This window comes from Tyto alba, unplaced genomic scaffold, assembly GCF_018691265.1.
Source record: "Tyto alba isolate M040663 unplaced genomic scaffold, T.alba_DEE_v4.0 Super-Scaffold_7, whole genome shotgun sequence".
Classification (NCBI taxonomy): domain Eukaryota; kingdom Metazoa; phylum Chordata; class Aves; order Strigiformes; family Tytonidae; genus Tyto; species Tyto alba.
Window position 1 is genome coordinate 39,459,603 of NW_024881328.1, and position 20,604 is coordinate 39,480,206.

Genomic DNA, 20,604 nt, shown 5'->3' on the forward strand with positions numbered 1-20,604 from the left:
AGGGCAGAAAAACCTCAAACCTTAGTGATTTAAAAAGGAAAAAAAAAAAAAAAAAAACCAAAACAACTTTCTGAGTGGGGAGAGGGGGAGGAACAGCTACCCAAACAAAAAAGATGTTTCTTTTCAAGTCCAGATTTAAGATCTAAAGCCAGACAAAACCAAGAATGCTTAAAAAGCCTTGTTCTCCAGCGCAGGGAATTTAATTATCTGAAGTTACTTTAGGAATGGACAAGGCAAGGTAAGCCAGAGCTGCCAAGTATTACCTTTCCTAAAGGCTTAGTAAGAGGAGCTCAGGCCAGGGAACAGCCCTAATAATGAAATTAATAAATAAATCCATGGGGTTTTATCATTTTATAGTTAAATGAAGTATTCATTAAAAGGTACTTTTTCAAATATTTATATCCAAATGACAGTAAAATACTGCTGAAACTTCATAGTTTGTTGTTTAACATTCATCCATTACAGCTACGTCTCCTCCAGGAAAAATAATAATGAAATATTACTGCTCTTTAGCTACACCAGTATCTAAAGTACACAACTTAACTTGCTGTTGTGTAAACAAATACTGAGATGAAAGGTGAAGTGGACCAAGGGAGTCAGGGTTATTAGCAACACATAGCCCTTTCATAAGTACCTTTAATATATGGCAGCTGGCTGGAGACTTCAGAGCATGAGCTACCAACTCAGTCTAGCTGATACAACCTGAAACCAGGCGGATGAACTGATTAACTTCCTACTAATAGCTTTCATATTTTACCATGTATATGTCAAATGTTATTTCAAAAAGCAAACCAACTCCTTTTTCTGCTTAATTGGAAGCTTCCCTGCACAATAATTCTCCTTTACCGCCTCAGCACGGAAGTGCTGCGCAGAAGTTTCAGTATGAGTTATCCTTCTTCGAATCTCATACTGGTGCAAAATACATCAGTGATATTTTCTGTATCAAAACAGAAATTTGACTGAGGACAAAGAGCCTGCAGACCTTGCAACCAAGGAGACTTAGATTTTCATAACCCTTGGCTGGTAACTTCTGTGCCTTTGAAATCAAACAGAGCGACTCACAAAATAATGCACTGGTTCTCATTAACAACACGGCCTGTTTTTTTCTACAGCAGCACTCAAGTCCCTTCCTGTGAATGCTTTAATTATCTTTTTTTAAAAAAACACTGGTTTTAAAGTCTCTTCATTATAACAAGGAAAGTCAGGATAGAGTCCTACTACACAGAAGAACCAGGTCCAGTGGGGCTACTTTTAACATCTGTCCCGGCTAAATATATATCTAAGATCTCAGCCTTTTTTGTTTGGCACAGACTTTTGACATGCAAAGAATAGCATAGGTACTCCTCAAAAACAATTTTTTTTTCCTAACCTCTCAATGCAAAATTACTGTGTCCATGCTGCCATCAGAAAGTATTTGCTCATACTAATAATATTGATTCTCATCCTTCCACAGTAGGCTTTCTGTTAAGATTTAGTTAAAACGAAACATTTCTCCTGATTCATCAGATGCTGCAACTGCTCTGCTTTTGCTCTGTCCCAGGAGCACAAATGAAATACCAGCTGTGCTACCGACACACTGACAGGCAGGGAGTTGCAACCTGCCTTTACTCAAGCAAGATACAGAGCAGCAGAATTTGTTCCATTTCTGTATTTGTTATTCTGGGGACTATCTAGTCTGCATACCTACTTACTGTTCTATCAGATTCACTTAACAGACTGCACATCACTTGAAATCAGTGATTTTACTAGGGCTTTTTGTTCAGAAAAAAATACTTCCAGGTAGGGCAATTTATTATAAAACAGTAAGAGACAAATCTCTCATGAAAAATTCCTGGGAAATCCCGGGTCAATTCCAAGTGTCTTCTGTACACAAATTTATGAACATATTCTTAAGAGAGAAAAATCCTTTAAGCAAACTGGCAAAAATATCAGAACAGTTTAGCTACTGAGTGCTGTGAGTAAAACGCATTCTTAGGCAGAGAGCTGTTTTGAAAATCTAAGCTCCCCTTCCTTATGCCTAAGTAGAACATGAGACTTTTGGAAAAGCTAGATTTAAGAACCTAAGTAGCAAATATCACTTTTAGAAAATTGGCTCTACAATTTTTGATTCAGTGCCAGATTGATTCATATTGCAAGCCTGCACTAGGTTACAAATTACAACTTAAACCAAATCAAACCTTTCTACTAGAAAAAATAACGCAGGCAGTTCAATGGAGTTAATCATAATGTGTTAATATGACCATTTGTTTAAATTTGTTCCTGGTTAGCTGCTTTAGGCATAAAAGTCTTTTATACTGAACAGCACAATTGGGTTTTTCCTCCTTTATTAATGGTGTCCCAAAAACTTGAACTGTGCATGAAAAAAAATTAAATAGCATTCAGAGTTCCAGTGTTGCATATGTTCAGTTATAATGCCATGGATGCTAAAGCAGAACCTGAGGATCTTCCTCACAGGCACATAACGCATCCCATTTCACTGACTTCACTAAAATGCACGTGGAGTGCAAGTAAAGATCTGAGACCCTGGTATGGTCAGTACACAAAAAAAGCCTAAAAGTAACCTATGAGGAGCCCAAAGTGAGCGTGGGGCAAGACTGCTACCACCGATGTCTGCTGCACCGTGCCCTGTACCCGGGAACCCAGATTTGCTCTGCCACTGTCCCGCTGTGTCCACACAGAGAAAGCATTTAGCCTCCGAGTGTTCTTAAAACAGTGAGGATGATTCCAACTCTCCCTTAGAAATACAAAGTGTTTCAAAATCCAGCAGTAGACTAGATCAAGGACTGGACGTCACAGTGGAGAAAAATCACAAATTCACAGCACAAGGGAGAACAATGCGTGGACCTCGCAGATCACAGAGGCAGCAGCACGGCTATACCAGCAAATGGTTTCTGCTTTACCAAAAATGGGGAGCAAGGAAATTTTAATGCAGGCCCACTAGCAGAAAGCCTAAAGAGGTAAGAAATCACTGGAGTTCCTTTTCATTACCTCAGACAAATTGGATTATTGACCTTTTCTTCCTCTCCCCTTCTCTCAACATCCCCAAGCAGAAGCCCCTGGAGTATCCAGTGGCAATATTATGTGACCAGTCATCTGCAGTAACAAAAAACTCTGATAAAGATGTTGCGATTCGGGGCATGTGCTATGGAATATGAAATTTGGACTAAAAGAAGATAGTATGAGAAAGGAGGAAAATAAATCAAACCTGATGTGCTATTTTTCTGACACAAGGACGTGGCACGTGAGGGAAGGGGTGAGGGGTTACCCTGCTCACTGAAGTAGGGAGCACATCACGCTTAATTCCCTCATTGAGCGTTTTATTTATTTTCTGTCAGCGATGACAAATAAATAGAAAGGCCTTCTCCCGATGCCCATGCAGATTACAAAAACACTTCATCTGAATTATCAGCGTTTTCAGAGAAATGCTGTGTTCGGTGGTATCAGACGAGCAGCGTCACGGGCTCCGTGACAGAGCTGCCGTGGAGCAAGGCATCGCTTCCACCACGTGCAGGAGGCAGCGCTTGTGTGGATCCGAGGGTGAATGGGAAATCCCTGGCTCAGTCTGTCACGGGCAGGGGCGACTCCAGGCACTGGAGAAAAGGGATCCTCCAGCAGATGAGGATGAGAAATGGGACACTGAGCTCATCTACGGCACATATTATTTTCCCTGTCCCTATATCTGTGTGACTGAACTACCATAATGTGGCAGGGAAGACAAGTGCTCCTCAGGAACAGATGAATAATGGCTGGAGAAAACTGTGCCCCTTTACATGGGTAATGCAGCCAAAGCTTTATGGCACAGCTTCTCGCAAAGCCTGCGTCCCTGGTGTGAGGAAAGCCACACTCTTGTCCCAGCACACATACAAATTACAGCCTCTACTATGGACCACAGAATTTTGTGTGATTTACATAGAATGCTGACAGGTTTTTTGGGAAGAGAAAAGGACTTTCGTTTTTGCCAATGCAAACAACTGGCCAGACCATGCTTTGGTTGTGTACAGATAAAGAGGAGAGCAAGGCAGGATTCAGCTCCCAAAACATACTTAAATTGCCTTTGTGAGGTAAGGATTTACATGCCAGTTGCATTAGTTGATAAAGAATATCATCCTTTTCCACTCACTGGGGACAACCTCCCTTCCCTCCACCATTCTCCCTTGGGCTGCAAAACCAGACTACCCACAGGTCAGGGCTCATTCCAGAGCTGGGGCCAGCCCATCACGCCCGGCTGCCAAGGAAGTGGCAATATATTTTAAAATGCTGCACTTTAGAAGACAGATACCAGTATGGTAAAAATACTCTTTAAAATCAAGGATGTGGAAATCCAAGCAAACTTTTCCTTCTGTTGTGGACAGAGAAGTAGCAGCATGTATTAAAAAACAAACAAACAAAGTGGGGGGAAAAAAAAAAATCCCCCGCAAAATTTGCCAACTGGTTTCCTGAGAGTAGAGCACTGAGCTGCACAGTAAAAGGAATGTCATTTCTGTATGCTTGAAATCACCTGTATGGAGCAATACATCACAGCTCCTCTGCTCAGATGGGAAAAGAGTCAAAGCTCTACAAGGAACCAGCCCGAAGGAAAAAGCTACCACTTAAGAAATTCCTACCCGTGCACCCACATACAGCCATCTTGCCTTCACACAGAGGAGATTTGGTTCTCTTTGCTTTGAATTTGCATGTCGTCTTTAACATGAAAAAGGCAGCTTGTCTGTATTTAAAAGATGCGCTGGCTATTCAGTATCTCAGAGAATGCAGACCATTTAATTAAGTACCTAAACCTAAATTTAGCAGGTCTAATTTAGCCGCTCAAGTTCAAATACGTGGACTCTGATGCACCTACAACACATATGCTCAGATAGGCACAAGTGCCAATGAAAACTTTTAGGGAGGTTGAAAGCTGGGGACTCAGTCTGTTACATTCTCTATTCTCTTTCCCTTTCCTAGTAGTAGCATGTCAAATTGTTAATCAAGATTTTGGTTCTCCAGCTAATGCTTTTCCCCTGTCATAACTGCTGTCTAAAATCATGACTGCATCGTAAATGACACTGCAATGCTTTGCTTTATACATTTATGTTAAGTTATTACCAATACAATTTATATACAGGGCATTAACTATGTAATATATATTTATTATTCCTCCGTACAGAAATTCTATTGATTTCCTTCCCATCAAGAGCACACTACTTGACTGCAAACTACCAGGTTTACAAAGGGATTACCTAAAGTCTTTCTTACTCTACCTTAAAACCCCACTTTTCTTTTTATATCTTAGCAGATATCTCAGTCAATGTCTCTCACCCCATTAAATATTAGCAGAGAAAGATAAAAAACAAAGTATCTTTCATTTTGTCTGAAAAATATGAAGAACAAACACCCACTGAGGCTCCAACACAGAAACCTGTGCTTAATAAGATTTAAGTGTGCGTCTTAAGGGAAGCACGTATTGTAGCACTTCAGGTGACTTACACGTGCATCTCCTAAAAGTTAAGCACAGGTTTACATGCTTTTTTGAATCAAAGGCTCTGCCACATAGACCTCTGCAAGACCAGAGAGCATTGTCTTCAGGCACCATCTGTACTTTTATCCTGTGGGAGGTAACTGTCACTGCCCCCTGAGGAACAGCAGAGGCGAGTGAGCACCAGCCTCTTAAGCACCCCAGTTTGCCATATTAGCCAAAACTCCCCTCAAAATCCCTGTTTTGAACTCGGGGCCTCATCTTTCTGGCCCCAAAGACCCCGCTCAATCAGCATATCACAAAGGTTTTTGTCTGCCTCTTGAATTCTCAAATCCGTAAGCCTAGTAAACTGGTTTGGTCTCCAAACAGTAGTGGTACTAATAGTAATAAAAATAAATGATAGAAGCGTGCAAACATTGAAAGATGCCACAAAAATGATATCTGGATGGTGAGGGTGAGACAAGCATTAGCCCCCGAGAGCGGTTCGGGCGAGGTTTCCCTGCTGGAGCTGTCAGGGGATGAGCAGCAAGCCCACCCTGGCACCAGGATCGCTAGGTAGAGAGTGTCCCCTGCGGGGTTTGCCAATCCCAGGTCTGCCAGCCCACCAGCATCGTGCCCAGCCGCTTGCAAAGGAGGTGTGAGATCCCGGGGAACCTGCCTGCGTTGTCCGCCCACGAGCACCTCCAAGGGGAGACCATCTAAGACTCACCACAGAAGCTCAAAAGCCTTGCGCATGCGCACACACATGAACACACACACACCCTCCCCATGCCAGACTCTCATCATCTTACCCCTGGTCAAGAGCAGTAAAAAAGGCAATTTCCAGACTTTTGTGCTGTTTGAGAGCCAAAGGCTGGAAATCAATGTTAAGGAAGCATCATGCTTGCCAGAAACACAGCATCACCAGAATTTGGGGAGCAGGAAGAAAAGCAAACCAATGAAGCCCGTCTTTCCCCTCCCCAGCCTCCTGCTACCCCACGAACGAAAAGGGAAGAGAGAAGAGTTGGCAGGTAATATCAACATCAGACGCCACAGGCAGTCATCAGATTTTCTTTCAGCTGCTTACCAGTGTGGCTCCTTTTATGTACCATTAGCACATTGGGCCCAATGCAAACCATGCCACAGACGTCACATTTCAGTTTACCATTCGGAAGCCGGATTCCTCCCTCGCTCGATAGCTCCTGGATCTTTCTGTTATCCGCCATCTCGTTAGTCTCAGTGAGGGGCTCTTCCAGGCTGCTTCCTTCATCGTGAGCCCTGATCTCATCTTCCTGACTCAGGGGCTTCCTGTCACATTCCTCATCACTTTGCATTTCTAGCTTTACTGAATTTGCTGGAAAAAAAAAAAAAAAAATTAAAAGTGTATTTTCTATGTTCCCAACTGATAATATCATGATAAATTTCTAGTATTATTAATATTAAAGCACAGCCCCGAAGCTCAAACCAACATGAGGGTCTTGTGGTGGTGATAGCACCACAAGATACACCTGCATATTTCTTCAGGGCCTTATTTGTTTGCTGGTTTGTTTTAAATTCCTAATTTCTATCCCTGTTCTACAGCTCAGAAACTAAGGCACAGCGTGATCCAGAGACCTACCAAAAATTACAGATATGCAGCAGGCTTAAGAACCGACCTCCTGCTTCTTAGCGTGAAACACAGGAGCTCCCTTCCTTTCAAGGAGCTCGAATAACAAGAGCAAAGGACATAGCCAGAGCTGCTTCCTCCAGGTCTCTCCTGCCTTGAGCTAGTGCACCAACACACAAAGTTTCCAAAGACAGGACGCTGCACCACCACAGCTCTTGGAAGCAAGCACCCTTCGCAGGCAGGGCTGTTCAAAACGCAGGAGCCTAGTGAAGCCAGGCTTGTGGGCTGTGTCAGTAATCTCCAAATCATCCTGCCTGCACGGGCAGGTTTCCTGACGGAGGGGAGACCAATCTCTGGATAAGCCTCCAGTGCTTTTTTGCTACTATCTTCTGATTCACGTAAATGGGACACTGCCAAGGCAAACAGGTCCGAAGCGAGACCTATGCTGCTGGCTTATTTATATTTGCAAGTGAAATAAGGGCAGTCGGAGATCTTTCTTATCTGCCTGGTTAGACTGACGGGCTCACCACTGATTTCTGTGATCCTCAGGTCACAGGACAAATCTCTAACTATCAAGAGCTTGTGGGAATCCACAAATCTTTAAAGAAAATGAATGCATCGGGCTTTTTCATGTAGGGGTGTCGGTGCAGGGGTGTTTTACTCACCAGACACCCCCATTTCAATGCCTCAAGGGTTGGCTGAAACTGCTGAAAGGCCTGTCCCCGAGCCACACTCTCGATCCACACTGACAGCCAGAAGGCAAGCCCACGTGCCTGCTTCCCTAAGCCTTGATCCTGCTGAGGGGTTTAAAAAGGAGGTGATTCAGCCTTCATATCTAAGCAGTCTTTGACCTCTGTACTAAGGCCATTAGCACGAGTGCCAGTGACAGCAGCGGACCCAGAGGGCAAGCGCATGCCATGGGCCTGGCCGGTGTCTCCACACGCCGGCCAGGTGTGCTCCAGAGCAGCCCACGGGGCCCCTGTCCGGGAACCCAACCACAGAGTTCACAGTAAATGTGTCTGATGGCTGTAAGGCATCGCAGTTTCAAACAGCTGGCCTGGAAATGTTAAGAACAACAACAGCCCCTACTACTTAGACTTCCTCCTTCATCCGGCTTTCTCCTCCTTCCCCAGAATTTACGGTTAAAGAAAATACAAGGTTCAGAGACTGGTGGTGATGTCGCAACTCTAAATCACTGCTGTTACTCCTAAGCAAAGCATAGCGAACAGGGTAAAGACACCAGAGACCAAACAACGGTAAGATGCTGCTTTTTAATCATAAAATTGTTGAAACACATCTTCCACTATTCATCAAGGCACTAATGGGAGCTAAGGAATGAAAGTACTATTACAGCAAAGCACATCCAGACCAAGGACACATCCAGATCAGCACAGGCACCGACATCAAAACGGTCTGTAACTACAAAATGTTTGAGCGCTTCATTTATAGAAGGGAATTGATATTTTTGTTGCTACAGAGATGCATTTATTGTTTACAAAAAAAGAAACAATGGCACAGACTTAGAGCTTGACTGCGACCTGGCCCCAGCCGGTGCCCGGGGGCAGTGCATGGCCGTGCTGGCCTGGGTATGGGATGGCCATCCCCACCTACACCCAGCGTGGTGGAAGAGCACAGTCCCCCCGGGACAGCTCTCTGTTCCACAGTGCTAATCCTGGTACTAACAGCAGACACAGTGGGAATATGTGGATGACAGCAACCTCTTGGTGGCTGTGAAAAAGACTCCCAAAACTTTATGGAATTGCCGATCACGCACACACACACCCCAAGGACAAAATATCATTTTCTTAATAGCTTCTTCTGCGAGGTCGCCACCACCTTCAACAAGGGGAGGAAGAATGGCAGAAACAGGTCAACAGGAGGCTGCTTGCCTGGCAAAGGCGAGGGAGCTTGCCGCACCACGGCAGCAAGAGAAGCGATGGGAAGCCACCCGAAGCTTGTGCAGAGCCCAAGGCATGGGGGGGTGGCACAGCCATCACCAGACCTCCTGACCAGAAGGACGCACCCTCGGCAGAGGGGCTGGAAGAGTGGGAGCTCTGCCAGCTCCACGGGCTGGCAGGGAGAAAGCTGAGGTCCCAGTCCCACCTCCCTGTGGAAAGCACACGTTGGTGATTTATGGACAGTCCACTTTCAGAGCTAAGGAATGGCAGTTCCCTCTAATAATAGCAGCCTTTTGGGGTATTCAGCAAGTCTGAGAATGAAGCCTGAATAAACGGTTTGCTGTCTTCTGGAGCAGGATTTAATATACTTGGCCACACAAGTAGCCAGAGTAGAGCCAGAAACAGTGCCCTGTGCTCCTCACCTAAAACCCCGCGTTGCTGCCACAAGCTTGAGCACTCTCCACATACAGTAATGCACAAAATAACCAAAAAACCTCATACCAATTGTGTATATTTATATGTACTCACGAGAGAGATAGAAAAACTTGTATCTTACGTGTCTTCATACTAATGTAAGTTTTTGTCTCTGTTTCTCTGACACAGAATAAAAAACAACTGTAATAAGTGCCGAGCACCACGAGTTTCCATTCAAGTCTGTGGACCTCTGCCTGCTCAGCACGTATGAAAGCAAGGCTGCAAGAGCTTACAAACTGGAAGATCACTTACTTTATCCTGCTCTAGCGTTTCTTTCTGATGAATGATGGCTTTCATCCAACAGGATAAGCAGCACAACAAAACGGAGCAAGCCGTTTGCTGAAATGCAACCTCCCCAAACACGCAGTGCTCCACGGCTCCTGCAAACGTAGCTCACAAAGCCCAAGTAATTCATGTCGCATCTTTCATAAGCCAGCTACCTTGCAAAGTTGCGCCGGCTGTTTACTCTTCTTCCTTCCCTCACCTTAACACACACACAGAGCACTGTCGTTGCCATTTTCAGAAACCCTTCCCTAGCTCTTGTTGCTGCGGGAAGGTTTCCTTCAGCTGGGACTAGTCGCAGGTCTCCAAGGAGGGGTGCACTGATGCAGCAGGGATCTCCTCAGCTCCTTACAAGGGTTTTGCTAATCAGGTCATCTCCACTGCCTTACATCATACTGGTGTATATACTGGGCTTGTGTGGTAGCCTACATACAAAACAGGCACTTAAATTGCATAGAGTTTGTTTTCTCTGTTCTCAGCCAGCCTTTGAAACTACAATCGCGTTGTAGCACTCTGTTTTCACCTACAGCCACAAACTCAGAGAGCATAATGAACGCTGCTGCAAAATAAAAAGGGATTCAAGGGATGTTTATATGGCTATCCCTGCATCGTACACAAGTCACCACGTCAAATTTCACCCTGGGTTCCCTTGCCTTTCTTGTTCACACACTTGCTAAAAGTGGCAGGCTTTCTCATTCCTTGGCAAAGCAAAGCATAAATAAGTAAATGGAAAAAATTTTTAAAGTTTTTGGCACTTTTCCTAAAAATCACAGCAGAAGAGATAGCAGGCATAAACTCTAATCCAGCTCCCTGCAAAAGCATGAACTCGAAGTCAAACCATTTCCCTCCAGTTAATACAAGTTCCTTCTATGCTTTCCCACACCAGCACAACAATACCTCATGGTGGAAAAAAAAAAAAAAAAAAAAAAAAATGGAGAGTCAAACACCCACAAAAACTTCTACCTATGAACACAAAGCTAATGGCACATATTCACCAGACCACACAGCAATGTTTCTTTCTTTCTGGTTTTGTTTGTTGCTTTGGGTTTTTTTTTGTTTGGGTTTGTATTTTTTTTTATTTTTTTTTTTTTTTTTGCCAGAGCACCAACCAGCTGATCCTGAATCACACTTTATCCTGAGTGGCCAAATTGAATACAATTATTGTTAATGTCTCATAAGTGGTAATTAAACTGTAATTCCCTATTAAACAGCATTTTGGCAAGTTTTCAGTACCAAAATATTTCCTTCACCCACAAATTAGTGTAGCTACAAACCAGAAGTTGGAAGATCCACCTAAGAAAAATTTTCATCCTCTGTCATGGAAATTTGTTTCCCTCAAAAGTCAGATCTTGGGGGAAAAAAACCCCTCCTGTCCTGCTGAGAGATATGATCCCCAGGTGGGATGTAAATTAAAGCACTGGCCATCTTTTGCTTAAGCAAGCAAGCTAGAGTGCAATTCCCACCACAGAACAAAAATCCTTCTGTCCAACACAACAGGGAGCAAGCAGCAGGACTGTGACCCTCTGTCTCCTCCGCTGTCTGCTGTCTTAGGTCGTTGCTTATTTTATCCGTGGCCTTGGAAAACCGGGCTGGCCACTGTCACCAAGGGTTTGTGGTCTCCAGCTAGAGGTTAGCCTTTCCTGGCAGCAGCCACGCACCACCAGCCTCTTCCTGCTGCCCCCGGAGCAGCAGAAAAAGCAAGCCGGAGCCCTCAAGCCCTGCCGCGCCTCTTCCCCCATCCCTCTTTCTCTCGCCAGCAGGAAACGAAGCTTTGGCCCAGCTTCAGATGCTCATCCTTGAGGAGGCAAAATTCAAATCTGCCGCCCCCGAAGAGCCTTGGGGTGGCTCTGTGGGCGAACGCAGCGAAGGACATCTGCAGCTAATGCGGACACAGCGCGTTCTCTAACCAAACTTGACTGATAACAGCGGGCAGGTGGTGCATTAGCTCTCCCCGGGTCTGCTGCAGATTCCCTGCCCAGAACACAATATAATGCAACAGTCCAAGCCTGGATAACGTGTCTGCCTTTACCCCAGAACACAAAGAAATTAAGAAATTGCTACTTCCCTCTGAAAAAGGAGACCGAGCTCTAACTGCCGCAGCACAGTGACAGGCAGCTACAGCACAACCTTCTGCGTGTTGGCTTGTCAATGGTCAGTGACACCATCTATTTTAACCATGAACTTCTCCCAGGCAGTGGATTAATAACACTGCTAATTGGCAGCTAAAGACAAACAGAAAATGACCCAGCTTCTCACATGTTTTGAACCTGGTTGCGTAGTTCTTACACATCACAAGACTCAGGTGTTGAGTGTTTCTATATTATTAAATGCCCCGTTTCAATACTATTAAAAAGCACTCGATAATGGTGAGTGGAATACAGTTAATTTTAAGATCTGGAATGGCAATCCAGTAAGTGTTTTCTATAATGAAAATTAAGGATGGGGGGAGGGAGGGAGAACTCTTCTGTCTTGATGGATTTTGAAAAATCAAGGTAAGGATTGCCAAAAGGTGGAACAATGTGCCCTAACTCTTGTTCAGTCTAAGAGCACTCTGGTAGCAAAAAGGGTCCTTAAAGAGGGTGTTTACACCACTCCAGAAGCATAGTGAGACTTTAATGCATGTTTAAACATACCTTCCTTGTGGAATAGTATAAAGGGGGTCTTAGTGAAAAGAAAACTTCATCTTTGCGTTTCTTATTGCTGGTAGAATTTGCTCTTAATTAACAATGCTTTCCAAGCCCATTTTGGCTTAATTGTGAGCTATTAAGTATGTAAACAAGGGACCACCGAGAAGGATATTCCCTTTTTAAAAAGGCATGCATAGAAAGGGTGACAGAACCAGGCAAGGAACCTGCTCTGTTGTTTCCTCACAGCCACAAAGTACTTTGCAAATAGGTTGGCATTAAAAAGCAAATTAGCCGGAAAGTGTATCTAGTTCCTGAGAAATGAGCAGGCCTCTCCTCCTCCCGGTGCTGCGCTGGCACAAAACAGGTAAAAGCTCCAAAAGCCGCGTAAGCGTGATGCTGAGGAATGAGGAGAGTCAGGTCTGCTCAATGCCCTGGCAGCACATCCCCTGCTTCAGGTTAGATAACTGTGATCTCCAGCAGAAAGGAAGATGTCTCGAACGACACCTGTGGGCAATGCTGCTCTAACAACTCTGTAATGGAAAATGTTTCAGTTGGGGGTTAGAAAGGTGTATTTTAAGGGAGCCGGTTCTGCTTTCACAGTAGATTGAGGCTTTCTGGAGGCTTAGAGAGAAGTGAAGCTGTATCTGGATGGAACAAATGAGGGTGAATGTCACCTGCAAAGAGCGGGGAATTACCCAGCTCCTTTCTTGAGTCAAGCAACAAAAGCTCAAGCAGGGCCTCTTGCGTTACGCATGGACATCCCCGATGCTGGGTGTCAAATTTGTTTATCACAAGCTGCCAAAGATTTAGCTTTTGGCCACTGAGGAAGTGGGAATCTTAGATGGTGACACCATGTTGTCACGGTGACCTCAGCAGGCTTATGTCCAGTTGTAACAGTTAAACCAAATATTTCACAACTAATATAAAGAAGGAGGGAAAGGAAAGATTTTAGAAGCTGAGTGCAGAGTCCTTTTCTGCATGCAACAAACGGGATTCTTCAGGCCCACATGGTGGTAGTTAATACGCCAGAAATTCAGTGAGAAATGATCAGCTTATTTAGGCATCCTCAGAAATTTTTAGTTTTCACATTGAAGAATCTCAGTTTAAGCCTGTTACCTCTGAAGTCAATTTAAACTCTCACTAAATGCAACAGAATACTTATTTCATATCTTCCGGAGGTGGTGTGTGCAGTAAGTGTAGACTAACAGGTCTGTTACACCCAAGTTTAGTTTAAATTAGGATGTGGTTGCATAGCTAAGCCAAGCTTCAGTCAGGTTTTAGCTGACACAAACTGTGGTTGCCATCCTCTTGTTCCGCACCCCTTCCATCTCTTATACTGGCACCAGTGCTCATGGAACTGGCTGGTAAGCCAACCTGGTTGAAAACTAACCTTCCTGAGAAAAATCGACCATTTTCAGCTGGATCAGGCCCCTGACCTGGCGTACTGTGCCATCACAAGAATCAGCTTTGGCTGATGGGGAGCAGCACCCTGGATGTCACTGCATGCTTTCAGTAGCACTGCTTTTAAAATACCAGGCAGCTTCTCCCAACCCAGCTGTCCACGGCCAGACACAAGGAATGAAGACTGCAGTAGCAAAACCTGTGGAACAGCTTTTATGCTCAAATGGCTGCGCACGCTTATACAAATATTAAACTGAAAAGACCACAGTTACAGTTGGAAGGGCTCTGATTTAAGCACAAGGTGTCCCAGCCAGTGCAGCATTAAGACCTGAAATTTCTTTTCCATCATAGGACCAAATTCTGATGGTTCCAATGATTTCTGAGTCGCATTCAGTCAGAACCCTGCTGAAGTCCAAAAGCTCAGACATTGAGTAAAGAGTACTTTGGTATAAGTAAGGATGGCAGCATCCAGACCCGAATTTGCCCCAGATGCCCAGCCTTTAGGCTTGACTGTTTGCTCTCCACAAGTCACCCATGCTGCATACTTCTATCTGGCAAGAGTAAGAACTCCTAATTGAATATATATGACTGCTCAGTGTTGCAAGATTACTCTCCAGAAGGACCTCAGGCCAAATTTCACCCACAAATGCATCTACGCAACTTATACTTACACAAGTGAGAGTCATGTATTCATATCCCAGGGTAGGGAAAGTACTCCTAATGACCCATCCTCCCCCTCCTTTTTTGCCTATACTTGCTAAGTACTTATGGTGCAACAAGTATTGTGCTTAACATAATACAAGGTTTCTGCTGATTCCCTACAGATGCAAGGAAGGGCTTCCTCACCCCCATGCCCCCCTATCCATTTGCAATGTCAGAACCAGGCTCCTGTGAAAGATGAGTGCAAGGCAGTGGTACTCGGCTCCTAGCTGCTGCCCCCTCTACTGATGCTCGAGCTAAGCCAGTTAGCAGGCGGCAACTCACGGATTTTTCCTTAAAGTCATATTAGGACCAACTGTTGGATACATTTATTCATTCTACTTTTGGGGCTCTTTGATGGGGTGAGCGGGAGTAGGATTTTTCCTTTTCCTCTCCTTTTTCTGCTTCATGAAACGTGCTTTTCTGGGCAAACGTCATCTAGCAAACTTTCCGCCTTTATGCAACACCTGGTCAGCCCTTGTGCTCCCCTGCTCTCTCCTGCCGCATACCGTAATCACTAAGACCTTCTGCCTTTGTCTTAATGACTCCATGCTTGTTACAGACGGGCAGGTGATGTTGGGGGAGCTGTGGTGCATAGCAGGTGTTCACCAGGGCCCCTTTTCATTGTAAACTTTTATTTCACAGTTACTGTGAACCGCAGGAGGCAGGGTTCGGTGACGTGGGTGGTCGTTCACAGCCCTTTCCCTTGTCGATCTAAAGCAAGTCTCTTACTGTCTGCAGCATGTACATTAAATACTGTCAGTCTCCTCTCCTACCACAGCTCTTTTTTACTTCAGCAGAGTTATTTCTGATACATGCTGGAAAGCAGAGAGAGGAGGAAAAATAAAATCAGGCTCAGTCCTGTAGTGAAACACTGTCTCTCAAAACATTAAACCATGAACACCTTTTTATTTTTAAGACCAATTCTAATAAGGGAGTAGAAAAACATATACTCATTGAGCAATGACACAACATTCACCTCTAAGTGGATTTTCTAAGAGGCTGCTGAGAGCTCTATATGGTACCCAAAACTACAAGTCTGTAATGGAAAATGCTGACAAACTACAGCTATATATGGATCATGTCTTATAAACAAAAATAAAGTGATTTATAAAACATCCATTTAAAGTGACCGAAACCTCATTGCTCATTCATTGTCATCTCTGCTTCTTAAAAAGTGCATGACTTCCTAAAATGCTTTCCAGTGTACGCAAAGAGTAGTAATTAGAACAGTAATGATTATTTCATTTATAAGGAACTTTCCATCAGGGATCTGCACCATACTTGAAAATACACCTGAAAGTTGTTTGAAGCCAATGGAATGACTTCTTTGGGTCCAGACCAGGTACTTCGCTTCATTTTCTGGCATTTTTACCACTAGAGACATTATTTTAAATACGTGAAAGGCTTTCATTGCAAAGTTACACCTTTGGATCACTCACAGCTTTCAAGAAAAGATGTATTTATTTTTAATTATATAAACTCTAAATCATCTTAATGCAACCTGACCTAGCCATGTCCTCCTCCACTAAAGGAGGCACCTCCCCTGACTCATCAACCCATGGAAAATTATAGGATAAGCACCTGCCACAAAAATATTTTCTGTCTTTGTCACTACATTGTAAAAAGGAGATTAACAACAAAATCTGTTTCATTTACTTCAGTCAAAGCCTTGTCTGCACCCTTGGGGCAGGTGGCTGAAGCAAAGCAATGGGCAGATCCCCAGGTACAGGACCATTTGCAGCCCTGGATCACTGCAAATGTCTGAGCATTAGGACTTCTCACCATGCACTTCACAGTCATTCCTGTGTTGGACTCCACCATGATTACAAGAAAAAAAAAAAAAAAAAAAAAAAAAAGAAAACAGTTTTGCCTAACCACAGGCTGCATAAAGTTGAAGGAAAACTCTTAAAAGCCGGTGTCTTTGTAAATGCTGAGTTCTGTCAGCACAATGCTGCTTTGAGACCTGTATTTTTACGTGAGACAGTTGAAAAAGAAGTGCATTTCCCTTACTTTTTTTTTTTTTCTTTACTGATTTCAGATGGCCAATGGGGGACGAGAATTTGGGGATCTGGGATCTAGAGAGACCCGCTCACAGTTCAGGGCAGTATTACAGACCCCAGCAGCATTGAATTCAGCACATTAGGGCAGGACTTAGAGCACAAAAATTCACCTACAACTGAAGATGCACATGAAAGGGCTACTCTAAGAACCAGACACTGATGGCATGTTATAAGGATGGCAGAATTTGGTTCAGTCCCTTAACTTTTCCAAATTTAAAGGCCAGAACAGTTTATAACCATTTTCTGCTTTCAGAAGTCACTCAAAGAATCTAAATCTGTTTAAACCCAAAATTTAATATACTAAAAATGGGGGGAGGGTATCTCTGTTGCCTCCCTCCCACAACTTAAAACACACCAGCTATTAAAGCAGCAAGATATTTAAATGACTATTCATTCTGATTTTTTTTTTTTTTAAAGCAGTGCTAGGCTTTCACCTGTATCATTATTATGTAGGCAGTGACAGATGGCAATGGAAAAATATAAAATAACTCTTGGAGTATTAACTTTTTTTCAGTACCGTATGTGTCAGATTCTTTAGCATAAATAAATGGCATTACACAGTCTCATTAAATCTATACATCTGTGTAGTAACTTGCAATTTATGGATATTTTCTGACACAATGTTCAAACCAACAGGTTTAGCTCACATGTTTCTTTTCTCACCATGCCATCTCCAAGTCACCAGAAAAGCAAACAAAAGCAAAACCCTACAGTAAATATTCCTGAAGAATTATATGAGAAAATTTGCTATTCATCATCTACACATATTTAAGGGAATGAGAAGGGAAGAGGGTGGTGGGATCATGGAAGAAAGGGGCTAGAGGGAGTTAGGTACCTAATTATCTGTTTTACGTGCTAAAATTTACATATCTAACAAGTAAAGAATGATTGCTCAAGTTAGATTAAAACAATAAGAACGGGGGGGCACACACACATTTTTCTCATATCAACCACTTAAACAGCAAAAGCACCCACCACAGTACCCACCCAACAGCGCTGAGCAGATACCCCATCGACTGCTCAAATAAGAAAGGACTAAGGATTGCAGGACTCAACCCCAAGCTGAAACATTTCACACTGCTGAGGAGGTCATACGATGCACCGTCACCAGACAAGTTGAAAGATGCTGCAAGTGGCTTTGAGTACCATTCGGTATTATTCCAGAAAGTCAAGAAGTTGGAGACGTAACAGATTCATAGACTGAAGCACCTAACACCTCCTCAGGAGATACTCCTGAGCCCTCTCCCGAACACGTCCCATAAACTCAGCTGCTCCGTGGAAACTGCACATTGAACCACACGCACAGCCATGCACACAGCTTCTCTGATGGATGGCAGAATTATTTCATTTGTTTGTCTTTGGTTAGCTGTAAAGCAGTGTGCGTCCTTTGTTTTACTAAGGGGCTGAGGCTGGGCAGCATCGAGGAAGGTCCTTGTTTGCCTTGTTCTGGCTTCAACAGCCCAGGTTACACGAGGAGAGCGGGGACATTGCTCCTCCTGGGGCACAGGACCCCAAGGAAGGCGGGATGAGAGGAGACAGCTGGCTCGTACACTTGTACATACAAACCTACTACTGGGAGCACTCCCAGGCCCAGCTTCATTCATCCTTGAGCAGGAGCAGGGCAGCTGTGGGGACCTCAGAGCTGCTACAGTCTGTCCCAGCTAAAGAGTCTCTTTTGGGACAACAAGTTGTCTTTGGGACCCCTCTCTTTAACACAACAGCCCACTGGTCCAGGCTGGTGGAACAGGATGAAGCACCACTTACTGTGACTAAACATTTGTTAAAGATAAAAATCCATAAGCACAGCCGCAGTCAAAGAGCAAGTGCCTGCCATGGAGGAGTACAGCAGCCCTGCAACTACATTCCCACTAGCTGTGTTTCAAAAGGCACCTCCTTTTTCAACTCCCGTGATAGTACCTTTGGAGAGGTTCTCCAAAAAGCTCCAACAGAACTGGAGAGCTGTTAATACCTCCAAAATATCAGAGAGTATCAAGAAACACTCCTGCCTGAACATCAAGTCACATCTTACAGACAAACTCAAACCTCATGTACATGACACATTCCCATTGGAAAGCTTAAATTTGGCATTAGCAGCAACTTCTGCACATCACCCTTTTGTCTCCTTGGGTAAAGGATCTGTTGGGAGCTATTTACGTACTGGCTCTTTTCCTCTAGGAGGAGCTGGTATCTCTGCCTAAAATTAAGATTGCTTGACACTTCCTACGACGAGGCCCTGTTTTTTACTTGCTTATCACTTTGCCAAAAACAATTTAGGCTGAAATTTATAGGCAATATTTTAAATTTTTTATGTGAAACTGCAAATCAAAACAGTTCAACTGGCTCTGACAAAGAGGTCAGAGAAACCACCACCACTGGTTCTTAGAGTTCAGGTAAGGTAATCCATGACTGGCCAGACTAACGAAGCTTGCTTTTCTATGGATTTCTACCCACCGTCTCTTTCAAGCCCTCTTCCCTTGCAGTAACCCCAGCTGGGGTACCTGCTGCCAAACAAAACAAGTAACATCCGAGTCCCACTTGCCTTTCCTCTCACTAACAAAGGCCAGCAATCCCAAGAGATTCTCTGCCCATGACCCACATTTCATCTCATAGGTACACTTCTATTGTGTCAGTTCACCTCAAAAAAAAGTGAGACCCTGAGACATGAAACATCACTGACATGCCTCATTTTGTTTTTGAGGATGGGTCATCTGCATTTAAAAATCGTTACTCACTGAAATGAAAAGAAAAAAAAAAAAAAAAAAAAAAGGGAAAGGATTTGGCATCCTAAGAGCCTCACTAAAGCTCTTTAAAGTGCATAATTCCATCACTGTACTGTACATAGCATACAATCTCTGAGGGGTAATTATCCATGGATTGGAAGCCAGTGTGAATATACACACAGTCAGTCAATATGATGATGTGATTGTTGCTGCTGCTTCTCTTTTTTTTCTTTTTCTTTTTTTCTTTTTTTTTTTTTTTTTTAAATCAATTTTAATTGTTGTGGATCTATTTCTGCTAATAAAAGAGAGTGAACCGATTCTGGTCGGATAGATTTCTGGATACGGAAAATGAGTGAGCAAAACATGTGAGAGTACTTACTGTATTACCAGAAATATTTATAAATGGCTCTTCCCTCCCTCAGCTGGCAGAATATCAAAGCACTGAGGAAGCAGCACGGATAGCTTCTGAAGGGATGGAGAAAGCAAAAGTCCACTCCTTCATCATCAACCTGGGAAAGCAATGCCACAGAGCTCCGGCAGAAGCTCTGCCAGACTGGAACTGCTCTAGCAGCAACATCTCCCCTCTTGTCAAAGGGCTAACGCTGTTCTGAGCACAAACTGTATCAGAAAGGATCACAAATGAGCCTCTACAGGGAATATATAATGTGTCTACTGGGTTATGACAACACGTGAACTGGAGACCCAAGGTTTTTTGTAATTCAGATGTGATTCCTGGGACTGTCAGTCATTCCAGCTGAGGACAATCACACTCTCTGAAGACTTGATTCCTACACACATCAAGACCAACCCAGTCTCTTTGGGCTTGACAGTAGTTCAGCCTTCTCTATAAAACACAACACTATCACAGTGCATTAGGTGTATTTATATCAGCAAAATAAAAATGTGGAGACAAGCGCATTTTCAAGAGGCACACGGAAAATCATCCATATCCTTGTGTGACAACTTGGCTGAGAATGAACGGTCTCTGCACCATGAGCTCCTGCAGACAGGGTTTCTGCAGACCACGCACACATGCAGAGCGCTCTACCGGGATGCGGATTCCTGGCACGGGTATGTGCTTTTGCGTAACTCATACCTGCACACGGACTAATGAAGCTTTCTAGAATTGGATTAACCAAATACACGCTCTGAACTCTGATCGTGATCTGTTTCCCCGTATCCCACTTGTGTTAATGCAGAGGCATGCAGGCCAACTGTGGCCTGCAGATTCACCCGGGGGGCACACGAGCACCCCGTGGGGCTTCGGGAGCCTCCCCAGCCTGCTGCTCATTCCCATCGGTGGAGAACTACAACAAGGCACACCAATTCCCAAGTTAGCTTGTGCATGTGAAAACGCCTGGGGGTCCTGATTCAGTGCAATCCTTAGGCAATCACTGATCTTT

The 20,604-nt window shown here is 43.9% G+C and overlaps 1 protein-coding gene across 8 annotated transcripts in view; it reads right to left on the bottom strand.

Moving 5' to 3' along the window:
• The window catches only part of IKZF2 (IKAROS family zinc finger 2), a 121,021-nt gene that overhangs the window by 51,629 nt on the left and 48,788 nt on the right, over nucleotides 1–20,604 (bottom strand). For 6 of the 8 annotated variants that reach the window (XM_042784219.1, XM_042784213.1, XM_042784214.1 and 3 more), the window contains one exon: nucleotides 6,519–6,785. The exons of 1 other annotated variant lie outside the window; for it this stretch is intronic. In XM_042784219.1, coding sequence (XP_042640153.1) covers nucleotides 6,519–6,765 — 247 coding nt within the window. In that variant the 5' untranslated portion in view covers nucleotides 6,766–6,785. The remainder of the gene's footprint in view (nucleotides 1–6,518; nucleotides 6,786–20,604) is intronic. One more of the 8 variants, XM_042784218.1, reaches the window with a different exon arrangement.